The sequence below is a fragment of the Lycorma delicatula genome, chromosome 4 (genome assembly GCF_047948215.1).
Source record: "Lycorma delicatula isolate Av1 chromosome 4, ASM4794821v1, whole genome shotgun sequence".
NCBI classification, from domain to species: domain Eukaryota; kingdom Metazoa; phylum Arthropoda; class Insecta; order Hemiptera; family Fulgoridae; genus Lycorma; species Lycorma delicatula.
This window is the reverse complement of record NC_134458.1, coordinates 78,977,087-78,995,441: the sequence shown is the minus strand read 5'-3', so window position 1 is coordinate 78,995,441 and position 18,355 is coordinate 78,977,087. Positions and strand designations below refer to the sequence as shown.

At 28.4% G+C, this 18,355-nt stretch overlaps 1 protein-coding gene across 3 annotated transcripts in view; it reads right to left on the bottom strand.

The window, feature by feature from the left end:
- Window positions 1-18,355, bottom strand: part of LOC142323580 (uncharacterized) — a 332,171-nt gene that overhangs the window by 241,598 nt on the left and 72,218 nt on the right. For all 3 annotated transcript variants that reach the window (XM_075363406.1, XM_075363405.1, XM_075363404.1), the window contains exon 2: window positions 17,893-18,077. In XM_075363406.1, coding sequence (XP_075219521.1) covers window positions 17,893-18,077 — 185 coding nt within the window. The remainder of the gene's footprint in view (window positions 1-17,892; window positions 18,078-18,355) is intronic.

Sequence of the window (18,355 nt, the reverse complement as noted above, 5' to 3'; positions counted from 1 at the left end):
TTTTAAACAAAATTCTAAATTAATAATAGATTTCGATAATAGAAATGTAGTGTCTTAACTTTTTCGATATCAGCATCATTTTGTTAAAAGATTTTTATTTATATTACAGAAATTTTTGTTTTTTGAGCGGAAAAAAATATCTGCGAGACTCTTACCTTACGGTTTACAATTTAATTGTAATTTTTTTTTTTTGGATATCACCGCGTTTTGTTACATTATTCTTTTATTTTTTTATGAATTACTATTTTTATTTTATGGATTTATTATTAAAATTATCTTTCTAGAACAAACAAATGTACATTTTTTAAAGTTCTCGGCCAATTTTTCTTTGTTGATAGTCATATTAAGTTTATACCATATTTTTACTTGTTTTAATAAAACTAGTATAATGAGCTTCACGAAGCAAAGATCCGTGATGTAATATTGCACTTATTACTTTGTAAATGTAACCCTAGACTTTTTTCGTATCCGTGAACACACTTTTTATATTATTATTATTATTATTAAATGAACTTTTTTTTATTTCTCCATTAATTAGTTCAAATAGTTGTAATTGTAGAATAAGGATTTTACCAACAGAATTTATTTCTGTTTTATATAAAAAATCTTTGTTACGATATTTGCAACACTTTCCTACTTTTCGTGTTTTTTGTGTTTTATTAGCAGCTATAATCTCTTGTAAACTAATAATTTTATTTATTTTTTTTAATGAAGTGATGGAAATTAAAAAAATTATTACATCTTCTGTACTTTCATTTACATCAGAGCATTTACTATTAAAACAAGCTGTAGTATATTTTCTTCTATATCAAGTACATAATCAAGTTTTGTACGAGATCATTCGTAAATTCAAAGGCGCCGTTAAGTGCTGCTACGTAGCGGCGCGATTCGTAAATCCACCTTTTTGAGGAATAAGTACTGCTGCCTCTTTTTTCCTATTTAGCCTCCGGTAACTACCGTTTAGATAATTCTTCAGAGGATGAATGAGGATGATATGTATGATTGTAAAATGAAGTGTAGTCTTGTACAATCTGAGTTCGACCATTAAGTACTGCTGCCTAGCTGCACGATTCGTAAACCCACCTTTTTGAGGAAAAAGTAACATAATCGAATTCCGCGGTTCATCAAATGGAAGAATAACACGTTGTCTAAGAAACTTCGTGGTATTTTTTAAAAGTATTCTTTATTAAAAATCTAATTGAACTGAAATATAATGTTTTCACGCTTACCTTTTTACTTTTTCCCCGATTTTCATTTCTCTTTTAGGTTAGGTCATGTTTAGAACTGTAAACATAGTTCGTTGACTTCGCCATGCCTTCCATTCTGCGGACTCTTACCGGCGAAGTTCTAACGAACTTCTTGACTCAAGATGGAAACTGGAAATAACTGATTAACGATTTTTCTCTCACTCATTTATAGATATGTCGTCACAGATTAATATTTTTCAGATACCTAAGTGCCAGTCGAAAACATACCCAAGTTTGTTTAAGTAAAACCCTCGGCCGTCTTCAAAATTTTATGCAGTATGGATATTCAGTTGTACTATAAACTGGTAATCTTACTCTACAACTATTATTACGACAAAAATTTGGCTATCTTTCTGAGGCTAAGAATTACGGATACAATACCAATACTTTCATTAACTTTTTTTGGTTATACATTGTTTTGGAAAATAGTATCACAAAAATCTGTCGACTAAGATATCATGGATTATTTAATAATCATTAATAAAATTGTGATCCGACAACCTCATTTTTAGAAACATTAAAAGAAAATTTGCGTAGTATATTTAGTTTACAGTACTCCAAGTTGTAAATCGTTGATGTAAAAAATAGTTAAGGTTACATCATATTAATTCGTTTAATATCATTATTATATGATATTAAACTTATCATTATAAAATTAATTATAAAATTAACTGATATTAAATTTATCATTATTATATAATAAATAATATTATTATATATTAGAATACAGTCTTCTGTATTCTCAGAAGACTGAGAATTGTGTTTTGTATAATTACTGTTAATACATGTAATAGTATACCTATAATTTAACTCTATGTATTATTATTTATGCGTCTTGATGGCGGATCGATTGCAACTTTATCTTGCATCCGGAAGATTTAGTATTTAAATTCATTTGCACATGCCTTAACCTTACCGGATGAGCCGATCATCTTTAATAAAATATACATATCCAACCGATTTACCCAAATTATTAATTATTTGAAACGTTTTCCAGTAATTGACTTCCGTCCCTTTCCGATAAAAGAAAAGAGAAAATTTTCCGTAAAATATACACCAGAAAAAAAGTTTTTTAAATGAAATTCTGAATTCGTTTGATTAAATTTTTTAAGCTTTTTTTATTGTTCATTTTCTATTTCGTTTAAAACAACGATATATTAACATTGTTTTGTAATTCATACGCGAAGATAATACCCCTATATTGTTTTAAATAGAATATTTATTACGCTGTTAGTAGAGTATAATGTTCACTTCACGATTATCCTACAACATGAAAAATCTGTTAGATACATTAATTTTGCACAAGTTGTCTAGGATATGTATTTTAAACTGAAGTAAAAGGCCAATACTGATGTCGCACCGTACTGCTCGTTCGATTACTTTTATGCGTTCACTGAATAGTATAAAAGAATCGTATTTTGTAGGTAACATTGCATGACTACAGCTGGGACAATACATAATGCATCCCATACTCCCAGACAATTACGAGCTCTTTCTATCACTCCCTCTAACCTTCTTTATCAATCTCTCTCTCAGTCTCTGTATGTTTCGTTTTGTCCTTGCAAACCGCTTGCTTCCCACTTTGTTTGTTGGCCGCCATGAGAAAATATTTCTCCCTTTCTTTCCCTCATTCCACCTACAGTTAACGCGAGCTATATGTTCAAAATTAAAAAATAAAAATACGTATGCCCACACTCTTGTTAATATATAAATACAGTAGCCGTCTACATGTCTATGTAGAATCAAAAAGAAACAGACCGACCTAAATCAAATAAAAAATATTTTTTGATCTTTGGAACGTTTAGCAGAAAGTTAAGATTAGGTTCATTTATGTAATATTATTTCAACGACTTTATTTTCTAGTTAGTCTATGTGATTTTTTATTTTATTTCAGTTGTATACCTAATAGTACAGAATTTAAAGAGATACCAACTTGTCAAAGAATCAAGGATAACACATGTCAAGCGTTACCGAGCAGAATAATAATTATTTTGTAACTATTGCATTTTTTCTTATTTTTCTTCAGTGAACCTGTCTTTGGACAGGTTTCAATTGGACATCCTCTACTTATTCGTAGTCCTAAGTATCTTCCTTCATTTCTTTATCATTTTTTCGTTCCCTAGCATACAACCCTTCTTCTTCGTCATCCAGTTTTTCTCTCATCGATCCTTTGCTGAAGATAGTTTCTACTTAGGATAAGGAAACGCCCCTTCCAAGATATTTTCCTCTTCGTCAAACTCATTCATCAAATTATTCTTCTCGATCCTTCCTCATTATCATTTTGCCCGTGCATTTCACGTGCACCATATTTCTCCACAACTATATTTCAAAAGTACTCGTACTTCTGTTCCTTTTTTTTCTGAACGTCCACGAATCAAACTCGTATTTTAATCAACTGCGCATTAATCGTATGTAAACGTTGTATTTTTCTATTATATCTAAGTTTATCTTCGTATTTTAATTTTTATTTTGTTCAGAAATATATTTAATCTCAATTTAATGTAAAATTATGTGCTGTAATCGGGCTAAATTACTTTAATGTTTAATTTAAATTGATAAATAGATTAGGTGGATATTATATGATATTTCAAAGCTGAATTTCTCAACAATGGTTCTTAAATTTTTAATAAAATAGTATAAATTTATTGTCATACAGAATAATTGCACTTTTACACTTCTACATCGATCGTATTGCATTGCAGTTCTACACTGATTTTTTATCAGAATAATGTTTTATTCTAGTCAGACCTACTGAACTGGAATAGAAAAGAAGACGATATGTGAAAATAGTGGCTAAAATTAATAAAAAGTAAAAAAGACCTGGTCGCTTAAACCTAACTACCGTATTTATTTTAAAACAGACCTAGTCATATATTTTAGATGTAATTTTCACGTTTTAATGTAATATAGTAGTTCTGAAATGATTTTTTCGGGTTTTTATTTACCGGATTTCAAAATTAGTCTCTTCTCGGTTTTAGATCATAAATGTGAGAGAATTTGTTGGTACTCGTAGGTGCAATGTAGAAAACATTTCCGACTAAAAAGAACTCTTCTCATAAGTATTTCTCAACCATTTAAAGGTTACCAAAAGGGAAGCCGGTAAATTAAAGAATTAAGAGAAGGCAAAGAACAAGCAAAAAAACATATATATGTATATATATAAAACAATTAACTATTTTTTTTCTGGTACCGAAATCAAATAGTTATAGGAATTTAGCGATGTAGATCATTCGAAGCTTGTGTGATGTTATCATATCGTATCGAATAACATAGGATGTTATTGTGGATTACATCTATGTATGTACAATCGATTACGTAATGCCTAATAAATATCAAAGGTATAAAATGAGTGAGTGCATCGCTTAACATTAGATAAGTGTTAAAGACATCTAAAGTTGTTTTATTTGGTATATATCCTATACAAAATTCGTTCCCTTTTTTTAAATCATAGTAACACCAAGAGTTTTCCAGACAGTTTGTGGTTCTTATATGTACATGTATTGATGGAAGCAAAAATAATGCTTTGCTTTACCAATAATCACTTCATCCTGAGTTCGGATCGTTTTTACAACAAAATGACAGCAAGTCTATACTTATTCAAGCGTGGTACGCTTGAATATGCTTGCGTAGTACGCAGCATATCACTTATCAAAGATTTATTTTTATCGAACAGCTGATATGTATATATCGCAACATATTAATTCACCACCAGATAGAAAAAAACAAACTCAGACTTCCCTTAAAAATAAAACCTCCGTATTCCTAGAATTGTGTGACGTATCTAAATGAAGATTTAATCCGTTCAGAAGAATGTGCTGTTAATAAGAATTCAAAAGAAAGTGGTGACCAGTTTGACCGACTGAAGGAATAGATGGGATTAAAATATAATTATTACGCTTCAGCCTATATTTGTTGAACTTCCATAAGACAAGAAACCTTTTGACAGCTGTAGTATCATTCCTTTTAAAATTGTAATACATGAAAAGAATTCTGATGAAATACAATATCCGTTAAGAAAAAAAATAATAAGACTTTATTTGGCGCCTCATCAATTTTTTCAAATCTTTTTGTGCATAAAGAGAAGCTATTTGATGAGACATTATTAGGTGGTTTCTTTTCTAGAGGGTTTCTGACATATATAATGTAAATAAATGGTAATTTTCACTTATTCGATTATTCCTGATGTCAATTAAATTGGTGAACGAACTGTTGCGATAATTTGGCTTAGATCGCAGATTGCTACTGAATTACGTGACTGAATAGCTTATAAAAAAAATACGAAAACACTACAAAAGTTTTGTAAAGACTTTTTAACTATAATTCATATATCTGTTCGATGGATAATTTTTCCAGTAGAAGATAAAAGTTGATTTAAACTTTATTTTACCAAATACCAGTGATTTTATTCTTCAATTTACATCATTTTACTGTATTTTATATTCTATAATTTGTATCGGTAACTACAGATTGTTGAATATTTTAAAAATTATCGCACGTAAAATATTTAAAGGCGAAAATAATTTATTATATGTATAAAACAGATAAATTCTGTGTATTAAAAATAATTTATGGTATAATTTAAGGTAATTAAAAAAATTTATAATAAGTAAATATTACCTTATCTATATTCACATAAAAAAATGATTTATGATAACGTCAAAAAAAGTATTACACAAAATGAATGTCGAAAAGTTGGCGCGTAGAATATACGTAATGGCTGATTATGAATTTTTCTTTTGTTATAGGATATCACATACACCTAAATATGCTATACGTATATATCCCTGTTGGAATGTACTAAGAATATATGTATATCGGTAAGGAAAAATGATATTTTAATTATGTAATCCAAGTTATATTTAAAACAATACTTCTAAATAATCATAAACGTAGTAACATCTACCGTATTATTATTCGATATAATTATAATAATTGGTCGACATATGACGTATGACGAGTTTAAATATTTAAGTTTTTAAGAATTATCAAATTATCTTACACTTTGTAATACAATTTAGTGGACTGTAAGCAAGAAAATCGGACAATGAACACTAACAAGATTCTTTTCATTTGATGTTCAGATTTGTTATGGAAGCGAAACTCAGATAAATCAATTAAAAAGGAAATTTAATGTATTTTTATGAGGTAGCAGATTTTAAAATTACATTTAAATAAACCTAATGCTGGTTCTTTACGTACCAGATGTAAAACAATGGAATCGATAGGTAGAATAACAGATTGATAGATTCCTAAAATGATCTTACTGTACAGCAAATGAACAAAGATATGTTTTCAGATCGCATTATGTTTTCTGAGCCGGAAAACTCGGGCTTATCATTTACTTTTTCAATCAAAATGTTATTACAAATGTACAAATTAAAGCGTATGTAGCACTGTAATGATTAATAAAAAAAAAATCATGTTCTTTTATTCCTTTCAGAGGTATTATACAAAATTTTCGAAAAAAAGGTCAAATGATGGAATGAAACGATATCAAAGAGGACTTTTGATGAAAAGGGAAAATTTTAATCGAATTCTAGGAAGATTAAGTACCATTGTCGATATATATATATATATATATATATATTTATTTATTTATATATATATATATATATATATATATATATATACACACACACCCACACACTACGACATTACGTCCTGTATTTTGTGTGTGTGCGCGCCCGCGTGCGTGTATGCAAGTAACATAATAAGGAAATACAGTACGCCTGTTGATTTGTGTGGCTTGGTGACACTGGACACAGGAATCAGCTATCACCCTAATATTAGGGAAGCCTATAACAAGCGATTTGATGCTAGTTAATACGCCCAACTGCTAATAAGGCACCTTATCTAATCTCTAATTAGAGCAGTATAATTGATTTATAATTTGATACAGCCAAGGATAATTGTGACGTATATGTACAATAATTGATAATATTTAATAATTGATAATTGTAACTCATGTAGTTAGTGACTACTCTGATCAGATTCCAATGACATGTTGTCTCTGAAATCTTGGATACTTCTATACATAAATGGACAATTATATATTTCAGAATGGCATTTCATTAAAATAGGGTCATTTTTATGATAATTTTTGAAAAAGCCATATTTTCATTATATTTTGAAATAAATAAGAAAAATTAATAACCGATTATAAGCTGTTCGATCCAAAAATAATTTTCAAATTTATCTGTCACGAAATTTTTGAAAAATTATTCATTATCCCAAAATTAAAAAAAAATTGTTATCCTAGTAATTAAATGGAAAAAAATTATTCCTTCACCTATTAAATATATTTTATTTACTTCCGATTTTAATTAAAATAAATTAGCCAAACTTTAACCTACAAATACAATTTAACTTCAAAAATAAATTAAAATAGTTTTTTTTTTAAATTAAAGCCAAAATCATGTTATTAAAAGTTAGAAGTAAGCTCGATCAATCATTTCAGCAAGAAGTTTTGTAAACGAATCGGTTAGATCAGCACTTCAATATGTACTTATAAATAGCATGGAGAATTAATTCGACCTAGGAAAATAAATTTTTAATCGCTTAGGAAAATAATTTATTGTTTGCGATCCTGAAACAACACCCTTTGTAAAATATAAAGTAATTCCTGTTATAAATTACCTTTTTGTCCTACTCTTGGATTACTGATGATTGTGTAATTACGATTATTGTAATAAAAACAAAATTCTAATAAAACTTTACTGCCAAAGTAGGTTTTTATTGATACCTATATTTTACGAAGAGTTTTTAGATTAATTCTAAAATTGCAATTCAATTCAATTAGGTCAATTCTCACTAGAAAATTGACCTATTTTTTAATCAGTTGTTTATATCGGCGTATATATATAAACCACACTCTTACTATTATATTATTCATAAAGAACGTTTTTGCACATGCCCCCACACTGTATTTTAAATACAAAAAGAGTATATAAACATTTTAATTAGCTAAAAAAATTTCAGAAACGTAGCATACACTGCGCCTATGAGTAAATTTTATTAATCGGTAAGGCTCTAGTTATGCAATATGCACGACACAAAAAATTCTACGCAACAAAAATGGGGCTTCTTATTTATTCCCAAGAAATACAAAAAGGGTCCAACTACTTTATTTTTTTTTTTTACAACGAAAACTCATCTTCTAGAATCTTACACCGCACCAGTTATTTACTGTTTAATATATAAGAAGTGATGAACTGTGAAATCGGCTGATTATTCTACTTTAATAAATGCAAACTTTTTTCTGCCCTACATAACGTATCCCTTCTTGAAGGTATCTCACATTTTGTTGGTGCTTATGATACTTTCAAGGGCAAATATTTGTGATTTCTTCATAAAAATATGTTTCTAACTAACTCACGATATTTTCATCATTATTTATGTTTGAAATGGCATTATTTTTGTTATATTTGATTTATATTTTAAATCAAAATAATATAAGGGGAACATAATAACATAAGATGAAAATTTAGTCTTTCATTTTTTGTAATAAACAATTACAATTAGAGAGATTATAACTTATGTCATTCAGAATATGTTTATCCCCCACCCCCTCCCTATACGTTTCTGAAAAATTAAATTCTTAAAATGTATATCTAAATACCCAAAAATTACAGAAATTCATTTTTAGGTTTGTTTTTTTCCGTGGAACCTACAAATACAGTGGCCTGAAGAGTTAAATTAAAGAAAAAAATAGTTCAATTATGAACAGAATTGTTCCTGAAAATAATATGACTATTTTCTTTTTGTAAAATGAAGAAAAATTGCAGAGCATATTTCTTCATTTGATAAAAACGGGGAGGCAATTCTAAGTAACATAGAAAGATACTTCAAGAATTAAAGTATCGTTAATACAACTTCAAACACACCGACATATCCGTACATGACGTAAGCATATCCCTCGCCCCCTTACTCTTTCCCCTATCATAAATACGTGAGTGTGTGTGCGCGAATGCTTGCTCACCCGCGTATATGCATACAAACATACATACATACATGCACAAACAAATACACGCATTCATTGAGATTCATACGCGTATAATGACAGTAATTTGTTATTGTAATATGTCATCACAATGTGACTTCATATATAGAGATATATTCATCAGAATTTATGCAACGCATTCATAACCGAATGAAAAAAAGTGAATGATCGTTATTATAAAATACGGTCGATAAGTAATAATATTCACTGAGTAATGTTTTATCTTTTATGTAAACTAATTCTTTGAAAAAAAAAATGGAAACAGTATTCAAAATATGAAAGATTCGAATACAGTTCTTACGTGTCTAGGAAATAACATAAGTGTTACGTGTAGCTGCTTAATTCATTGGTAATATAATTAAAAATGAATAAACAAATAATAAGTTGACTATTACGAACAATACAATTTACTGAATTGCCGGTTTCAATTTGTGTCCCAAAAATAAGGCAACACACTTTTTTCCGATTTTCTTACGTGACCCGAATCTAGAACATGAAGGTTTAAATATTTTGTTTTTTTTAAATAACCGGTTTTAGTTCAATTTTCTGATAAGATTTTGATAAAATTTTAGTTCCAGATTCTGATTCTAAAATTAATATTGAAAATTTTTGATTCTATATCGTTTTTGTGTTTATTTTTTACTGTAAATTGTTTATATGTTTGATTGTTCTAATCTGATCAAATAGTAATTCAGAAAAGTTACATTTTCTGTTGTGTATATAACTTTTCCCAACAGGTTTGCAATAATAAAATACGACAACTAATGAATATTATTTTAATTTTTTTTTTTTTTTATTAATACTTGGATAAATGTACGTATGCTGCAGCAAATCACCACGACAATAACTTTCTAAAGGATATAATCTAAAAAAAACAATGTGAATCATATTTGGGTCACACCGCTTCAACTTGTTAAAAAAGAGTGTTTGGTTTATATCCTAGTTCTGGCATAAAAACGTGGAATATTGACGTTTATAAGGCTTCATACCGATGTAATGATGTAGTCAGTTTATTGCCAATTAGGAAAAAATTTAAGGATACGTAATAATGTTCTTTCTATTAATGAGCTGATTATATATCTATAATTACTGAAATTAATGAATATTCTGTACTAGATAGTTTATTTAATAAAATTAAAGTCCTTTTTATTTTTTAAACAATGTTTAATAACATAAAAATTATTTTATTTGACTGCACACAAAAATGCTAGATTTATTTTCAAAATAAAAATGGTACTTGAAAGCAAAACAGTTTTCCTTCGCATATATCTAATTAAAATACGTTATATTAGTTGTATTTTTAGAGTACGTTTTGAATTTTCAAAAAAAGGGTAAAACATACCCGATATCCAATTCTGAAACAATCAGAAGATGATATAACCAAAATTTCGTAGAATAATAGGTGTCTTTTTTAAATTTCATATACTAGTATTTCAAACTTTTCTTATAAAAAACTGGGAATATAACTGTACGTAAAACTTGAATCTTATGGACACAAAAATAATTTTATTATAAACATTAATGGATGTAGAAAGCCCTTGTCAATTATTTTTTAACGTGGTGGTAAATTACTGGTTTACTCGTTTTTGAAAATTAGGAAGTTATCCAGAATAAACCGAAAGTTTCTTTATCAGTGTCATTCTTTATTTCATATCAAAATAAAAATACATAAAGTACTTTTTTTTTTAATAAATGCAACATTGTATGAAATCCGACTGGGTAACATATAGTCTGTTCACTACGAAACACTGAAAAATCATCTACATAGATTTTTGTGTTAAAATGTTTATATGACCATCGTGTACATAGTGTGAAAACATTTTCGGAAAGTCTAACTCTATTATATATTAGATCTTTCTTCGACCAATAATTATTAAAAAGTCACCAAAATAAATATTGGTTATGAATAATGTAAAAAAGCAATCCAATTAATTAATATTTGATTTTAATCACACTTTACATTGGTTCATTCAGTTGAATTTACATATTAAAAAAAACCGTAAAAATTAAGCTCCAGTAGTATGCTCTATACTGATTTTTTGTACACTGATTTTTACTGCTTTATGATAGGCTACACTGTATTTCCTGTTAACCAATCATGCGTGAGTTTAAAATGAATTAAAAAAAGAAACATATACCCGAAGACCAAGAAATTGATACGCACTACGAGTTAGTATAACCCTTTTAATTTTTACAGTCGATCACCGATCGATGGACGGTCTGTTCGAATCTTAAGTTAAATGACAATGGTTTCAATTTGCCTTGAAATATTGGGAAACATCTTAGTTATTTTCCAAATTTCTGGCACAAATCATCAGTTTTCTTCTTTTTTTAAGGGGGAACTGCTGAATACTCGAAAAAAGTTTAACCTACAGTAAAAAGTTTGAAAAGAACTGTAAAATTTCGTGCTTCCTATTCAAAATAAAATTGTTTCCTACTTTATAATATTTTTTTTTTATGATTTAGTTATAAATGTTTATAACTAAACCATAAAAAATGGTATTATAATGTTTATGTATTATAATATTTTTTTATATATTGTATTTTAATGTCATTGTATTATAATGTTTATGTTGGTAAGCTAGCGGTTACGTAATTTCCTTAATTACGTAATAAACAATAATTAAACGCATAAAGTTTTACGGTTACTTTCAGTATTCTGAAAGAAAAATTCAGTTAATAAAAGAAAAATTATCTAATTTTAAATCTTAAGCTTTCAAAATTCCGGGATCGCAGATACAAACTTTTTCAGATTATCACTGAACATTTTTCATAATATTTTTTGTAAATATCAACAGGAAATTGTTTTTTAAGTGATTTATCGTAATTTTTATCGCTGTTAACCGAAGATTTCCATTATACGACAATATAGTTATAATTCTCCATCTGAATGTTAATTTTCATTCCCTGATACGAATGGCTAAGTGGTAAATGTAGAATACAGTTAGGAAAATACAAACATAATGAATTCGTTTTCAAAATAATATGAGGGAACTTTCTTTCAGAAGATTTTACTGATGCTTCAAATATCATTTTGTAAAAAGCGATATATTCTTTGACTAATGCTTGAATATGCGTTCTATTCATCTGGTATAATATTTTTACTGTCACTTTAATATGTATACTCTTAAGTCTGTTTATCAGTGCGTGTTTTGTTAGTTAGTCATATTATATTTTGTATCTTTAAACTTTTAGGATAGTCAACTCTTTATAGTTAATAAAACCGTCTTTAACTGTGAGGTAGCCAAAACAAACTTTTTAAAAATATTTATTTATATTGTTGTTTCACATATTCGGGACCTTTCTTGTTATTATACGTAGAGTATGCATGTAAGACTCATGTTGTTAATATATTATTTGATTTTATTTGTTGTTGCAACAATTATTAGACAATTTTTGTATGAGTTCTGTTCAGATTATTTAGATTATAGTCAATAATATAACACACTTAACACTCGGTGACTTCTAAAGCAATAGTTTTGTAAATATAGCCGACAGCTTTCAAAAATAAATTTAATATTTATTACTTTAAACGTATTAAAATTTTATAAAAAATAAACATCGATTTGAGGGTTCATAAAAGTGAAAAATACATCAACTGAAATTTCGTTCATCGTATCAAACAACATGTTTCGACTAGTCATTACCATCCGATGCAAATCATTTACAGATATCTGCTTAAGATTTTAAGAAATCACGGTGGCGATTAAATCATCTAAAATATACATATACGAGGTGTGATCAAAAAATACGGTGAATGAATTTTTATAGCGGCAACTGCCGACGCTACATCCATATGCTGTAATTTGTCCAATAGCGTGATCAACTGAGACAGGCAGGGACAAGTTGGAAAACGTTCGAGAGCTTGCCAGTCGGCTGCCAGAGCCGCTAGAGTGTGGTTGTGTTTATCGTGTCTGTCGCGCAACATGGATTTTGAACAACGCATTAACATTAAGTTGCAAAAGAGTGCCAAAAAAGCTCACCAAATGTTAGAATCGGTGTACGGCGATAATGTGGTAACTTTGAAGACTGTGTACAAGTGGTATGACCGATTTAAAAACGGAAATGAGTCTGTTGAAGACGAGCAGCGTGCGGGACGTCCAGTAACCTCAAAAACAGTTGAAAATGTGCAAAAAGTGGAAACAATGGTTCGTTCAAACAGGCGAATGACTATTCGAGAGCTATCAGAAGACCTTAACATCTCGTACGGATCCGTTCAAAGAGAAACGGCGTACGAAGAAAGCGAGCAGAAAGATGGACCAATGGCTTCCTTCTTCACCACGACAACGCGCCGTATCACACCTCGCTTCTCATTCGCGAGTTTTTGGCCGAAAAAAGTGTTCCTGTCTGTCCACATCCGCCATACTCACCGGATTTAGCACCATGCGACTTTTGGCTCTTCCCAAAAACTAAAACTGTGCTTAAAGGAAAACGTTTTGACACCATTGCTGACATTGAGAAGGCCACGACCGAGCAGCTGAAAGCCCTTCCGAAAGACGCCTTCCAGAAATGACTCCAGTCATGGAGTCAACGTTGGGATGAGTGCTTTGCTAGCCAAGGACAGTACTTTGAAGGAGATTAAATCGAATTCTATGTAACCTTATTCATTTTTTTAATAAAAAATTATTCACCGTATTTTTTGATCACACCTCGTATAAGTTCAGTTGACGTGTAATCACTAAACACTGATCAACACAATAATTCTATATTTTTTTTTTTAACTATTTGTTTTATTTAGTGATTATTTATTTTTATGTAAAGTGATTTTATCTCTAGCGACCGAGTTTAATATAACGAAATAGATATACGAGTATGCACCTAATGACAGTAACTAATTCAAGGAATATGTTGGTAGATACAATGAACAAAGTTGTAAGATGATGGATTAAGTGGAGATATCTACGTATTAATATTATAAATCTGTTTAAGGAACTACAGACTATTTTTTTTACAAAAACAAAATAAGAGTTTTTTTGAGAATATTGCGTTAATCATCTTGCAAAATAGTGATCGGGTTTATATTACAAAGAGTAATTAATCTTTAAGTATATTAAAATAACATTATTTGTTTTAAGTAAAAGTTAATAACCGTAATAAAATTTACCCCTCTTCAGAATTTAAAACGTAACTTAATGAAATAACTTCATAAATATTTATAGTACACTAAAATCTTAATTAATTTCACTGCAATATAAAAATAGACTGATTTACAAAATATCTATATCGCTTAATATCTTAACATAAATATCGTTATTATATTTTTTACAGAACATTTAATAATATCTATAAATATATTTATAAAAAAGTGTAAAAGTATTGTAATTTTTCTAAAATTTAAATTTATGAGTTAGAACAGTTACGTAATTACAAGATTGTTACTTTTCATAGGCGCTGAATTTTCAAGCATTTTTAAGATAATTTTTAATAGATAGAAAACAATAATTTCCTCTTAGAAATGGAAACGAAGGTAATTTTTTAAAAGAAGAGTTGGTCAACCTGATTCTCGCTATAATTGCATTATAGTGCATCAAGATGAATAGAATGGCCACTTTAACTTGTCACAGTCTTTGTCCACGCCTCTGAAATCTATCACATCAATTTTTTTTCTGCCAGTAGCACTTTAAAGTCTTTCTGTTAAAAAGGACATCATGATGAACATTCTGTTTTATTACTGGGGTAGAACACCTTACTTTTTATATATTTATATATATATATTTATCCATCCAGACGAAGAAAGAAAAGAACAATCAAAAATTTAGAAAAAAACTTACTCGACCGATAAAAACACATATACTACTACTCCATGCTCACAGAAAGGGAGTAAATTAAAAGGAGAGAAAGAGAGACTTGTTTCAGAATGTTTTGACAACCGTTATAAAAACATCACACCTCTATTCGACACGTATAACAACCGTGAACTAACTTCTAAAAATTCAAAGATTTTGATGGATGTAAACTATTTATGAGTATGATATCTGAACAGTCTTATTTGGCAAATCGGATGTTAGTCAGTCGCTATATAGAGCCTATCAACACTGGAGAAGTGTCTTTGGTCAATAATAATGGATAATAAGCCAGTCATTTTCTTATTTAGAAAAATATAGTAACGATAAATGATCGGTATTACGTAATGGCCAAACAGAACATAAATTGTATAATTCACCTCCCACTACATGATATAACGTTGAAATACGAACATCATGTTGCGATTAAAAAGTATTATTCAGAAACTAATTATCGATAATATTTTATTTGAATGTTGTACCGTAATTTATGTTACAAATTTTCTTCCGAACAAAAATAGATCCGGTTGCAGGACGTACTTCAGCAAATAAAGAATCCTTATATGAGTAAATAAATTTTATAAGGAATATTTTACCTGTAATAAAACGAAATAGATTTTTTTATTTGTTCCAAAGTAAAAGATATTTTCCAAAACTTGCAAATAAGGATACGGTCACCTGGTGAGCGGCCATGTTGAAAAAAAAATGTATTTGTTCATAAATGAAAATTACTTTTTCTACTACGTAAATTTATCATATATTTTTACGGATCGGTATTTTTAAAAGAATATCACGCTTTCTGGTACATTTAAGAATAGTATCCTGATATATTTTAAATAAAATCTGAAAAATATGCTTAGAAATTGTTAACTGTAAAAATATATCAAAAATCTACTGTATTTGTGACGTCAACTAAATCAGTATTTGAGAAATTAGTCTTAAAAGGGAGATTTATTCCAAGATTACAAATAATAATCAAAAATACCATTATTTGAAAATAAAAAGTTTAAAAAAATTGTTTTAAACATTTGATTTGCTGAAAATTACGTTGGAATTAATGTTATAATTACTGGTAAAAATAATATTAAACGGAATATAAAAAAAGAGATAGATGAAACTTCCGCTTACATTTAAAAAAATATATATTAGATGAATGTTTATAAAAATATATAGTTAAAAAAAGTGATTTTTATTAACAAATGAATCTGTAAGAATATTTTAATACAATAGAAAATAAGTGAAAAATTTTATAAAATCGTTTTTTATCATAAAAATGGTGAAGCCGGATTGAAAATTCCCCAAAAAAATGTTATAAAAAGAAAATTTGAAATAATTGTATGCAGCAAAATATTATTCCTACAAATGTTATAAAGATAAAGCAAAATAACCAAACAAGTTTTTAAAAAACTGAAGAAATTGTAATTGTTTTAGAAAAACTGAAAGAATTGTAAGAACTGCGAAAATTAGTTTAAAGAAAATAATTAATGCAGTCTTTTCAGTAGAAATGGTGGTTTATTTACACTCACCTAAAGTGTACTAAAATATCTGTATTTTAGCGTAAAGATTAGAGACATACAATTCTGAAAATTAGGTAAACCGTCTCTAAGGGATATTATCGTAAAACAGAACCTATAAATTCCTTTGAAAATTTTCAACATTCAGATAGACATAACGGTTCTATTGATTATGATAATATTGTTAAACATTCCATAAATCGTCAGAGATAAACCAGTTGAGAAGCAAATGGGACAGAATAATAATGAGAGATGGTACACTGATATCTTTCAGTCGGTTTAATACTAATGACTGGTGCGTCCTATAAAAGAGAACTTTCAGTGTGCCTTAGGCCAAAGTAATTTTAAATTTCAAATATTAGAAATTATTTATTAAATAAAATATCTGATGAGTTTAATTAAGTTTTTCAAATTAAATTTTTTCGAACATTAATACATACTGTCGTATCCGTAATTCTTTAACTGAGAATTCAATTCAAGACATTTCTATACCGTAAATTAACGAGAATCTTTTTTTATAACCGACCAAAATTTCGTTTTTTTAAAAATTATTTTACAATATTATGAAATACTTAACGTCTAATTTATTCCACATTCTATTAAATGTTAAGTTTAGTATGAAACATTTCCATACAAGTTACAATAAAATTTTTTATCATATTCATACAAATTAAAGCGAATAGCCTTCATGATAAAACCCACAGTTAAAACTACCCAAGCTGTTTCCGCAGAAAACGTTTTTAATAGTCATGTATATTAAACTCTATAATCTTTTGTTATTTATATTTTATCGCTATTGTTATTTGCTGTTACCAATTATTTATTATTTTTATTACACAAAAATGGTCTTATATATAACTTCGTTATAGTCAACTTCTTTTCTTATCATTTATTATTAGGTTTTCAGCAAACTTTTGGAACCCCTAATTAACCGAAATCCTCTCGATTTTGTTTATAAGTACACCGTTTTTACTGTTAAGACCGAAGATTAGATTGGTTGAACAAGAATCCCATGAAATTGAACAAAATAATTTTTTATTAATACATATTTCTGAATTGGGAAATTTTCTGAATATATTTATTTAAATTCTTCGGTTTAGATTGTTTTTTTATAATTATCAGAACAACTAAAACTATTTTTTATCTCATTATATTAATTAAAATAGACTACAGTTATAGACAAAATAGAAGGGAGAACATTGATGATCTAGATTGTCTAATAAGTCCTGACACATTTTTCTTAATTTTCATAACTTAATAATTAACATATAAATCATAGAATATATATCTTACTGTCGATGATAATTAATGATTTTTTTATTAATAAGTAGATTAATAAACATATTTACTTGTGTTTGTGTCAGGCCGAGGGATGCTGCTAGTTCAGCTCTTTCAGGTAAAGCAAGGTACTGAGTTCTCTGGAACCTTCTGTTTAATTGCTGAAGCTGCAAACTGCTGTATATCGTTCTTGGTTTTCTCATCTTTTTTCCTTTACCATTGTTCCGAAGGCCACTCTCCTCCAACCCACATTTTTCTGTAAAAATAAATACGAAAACATATTAAAAAATATATATTTACAATCGACTGCGAATATCGTTAGATTTATTTCAATAGAAAAAAATAATTAGTTGTTATTTTAATGTAAACAGGTTTCCAGACGAACTAGATATTAAAATCTGAGTATTTCATCGTGGATAGAATAATGGAAAAGTTATTGCTCAGAAATTCATTACGACTGAATAAAATGAGCTCGTCTGAAATATTTGAAGAAAAACATCGAAAGGGAAACGCCATAAAAGAAATATCTGTTGC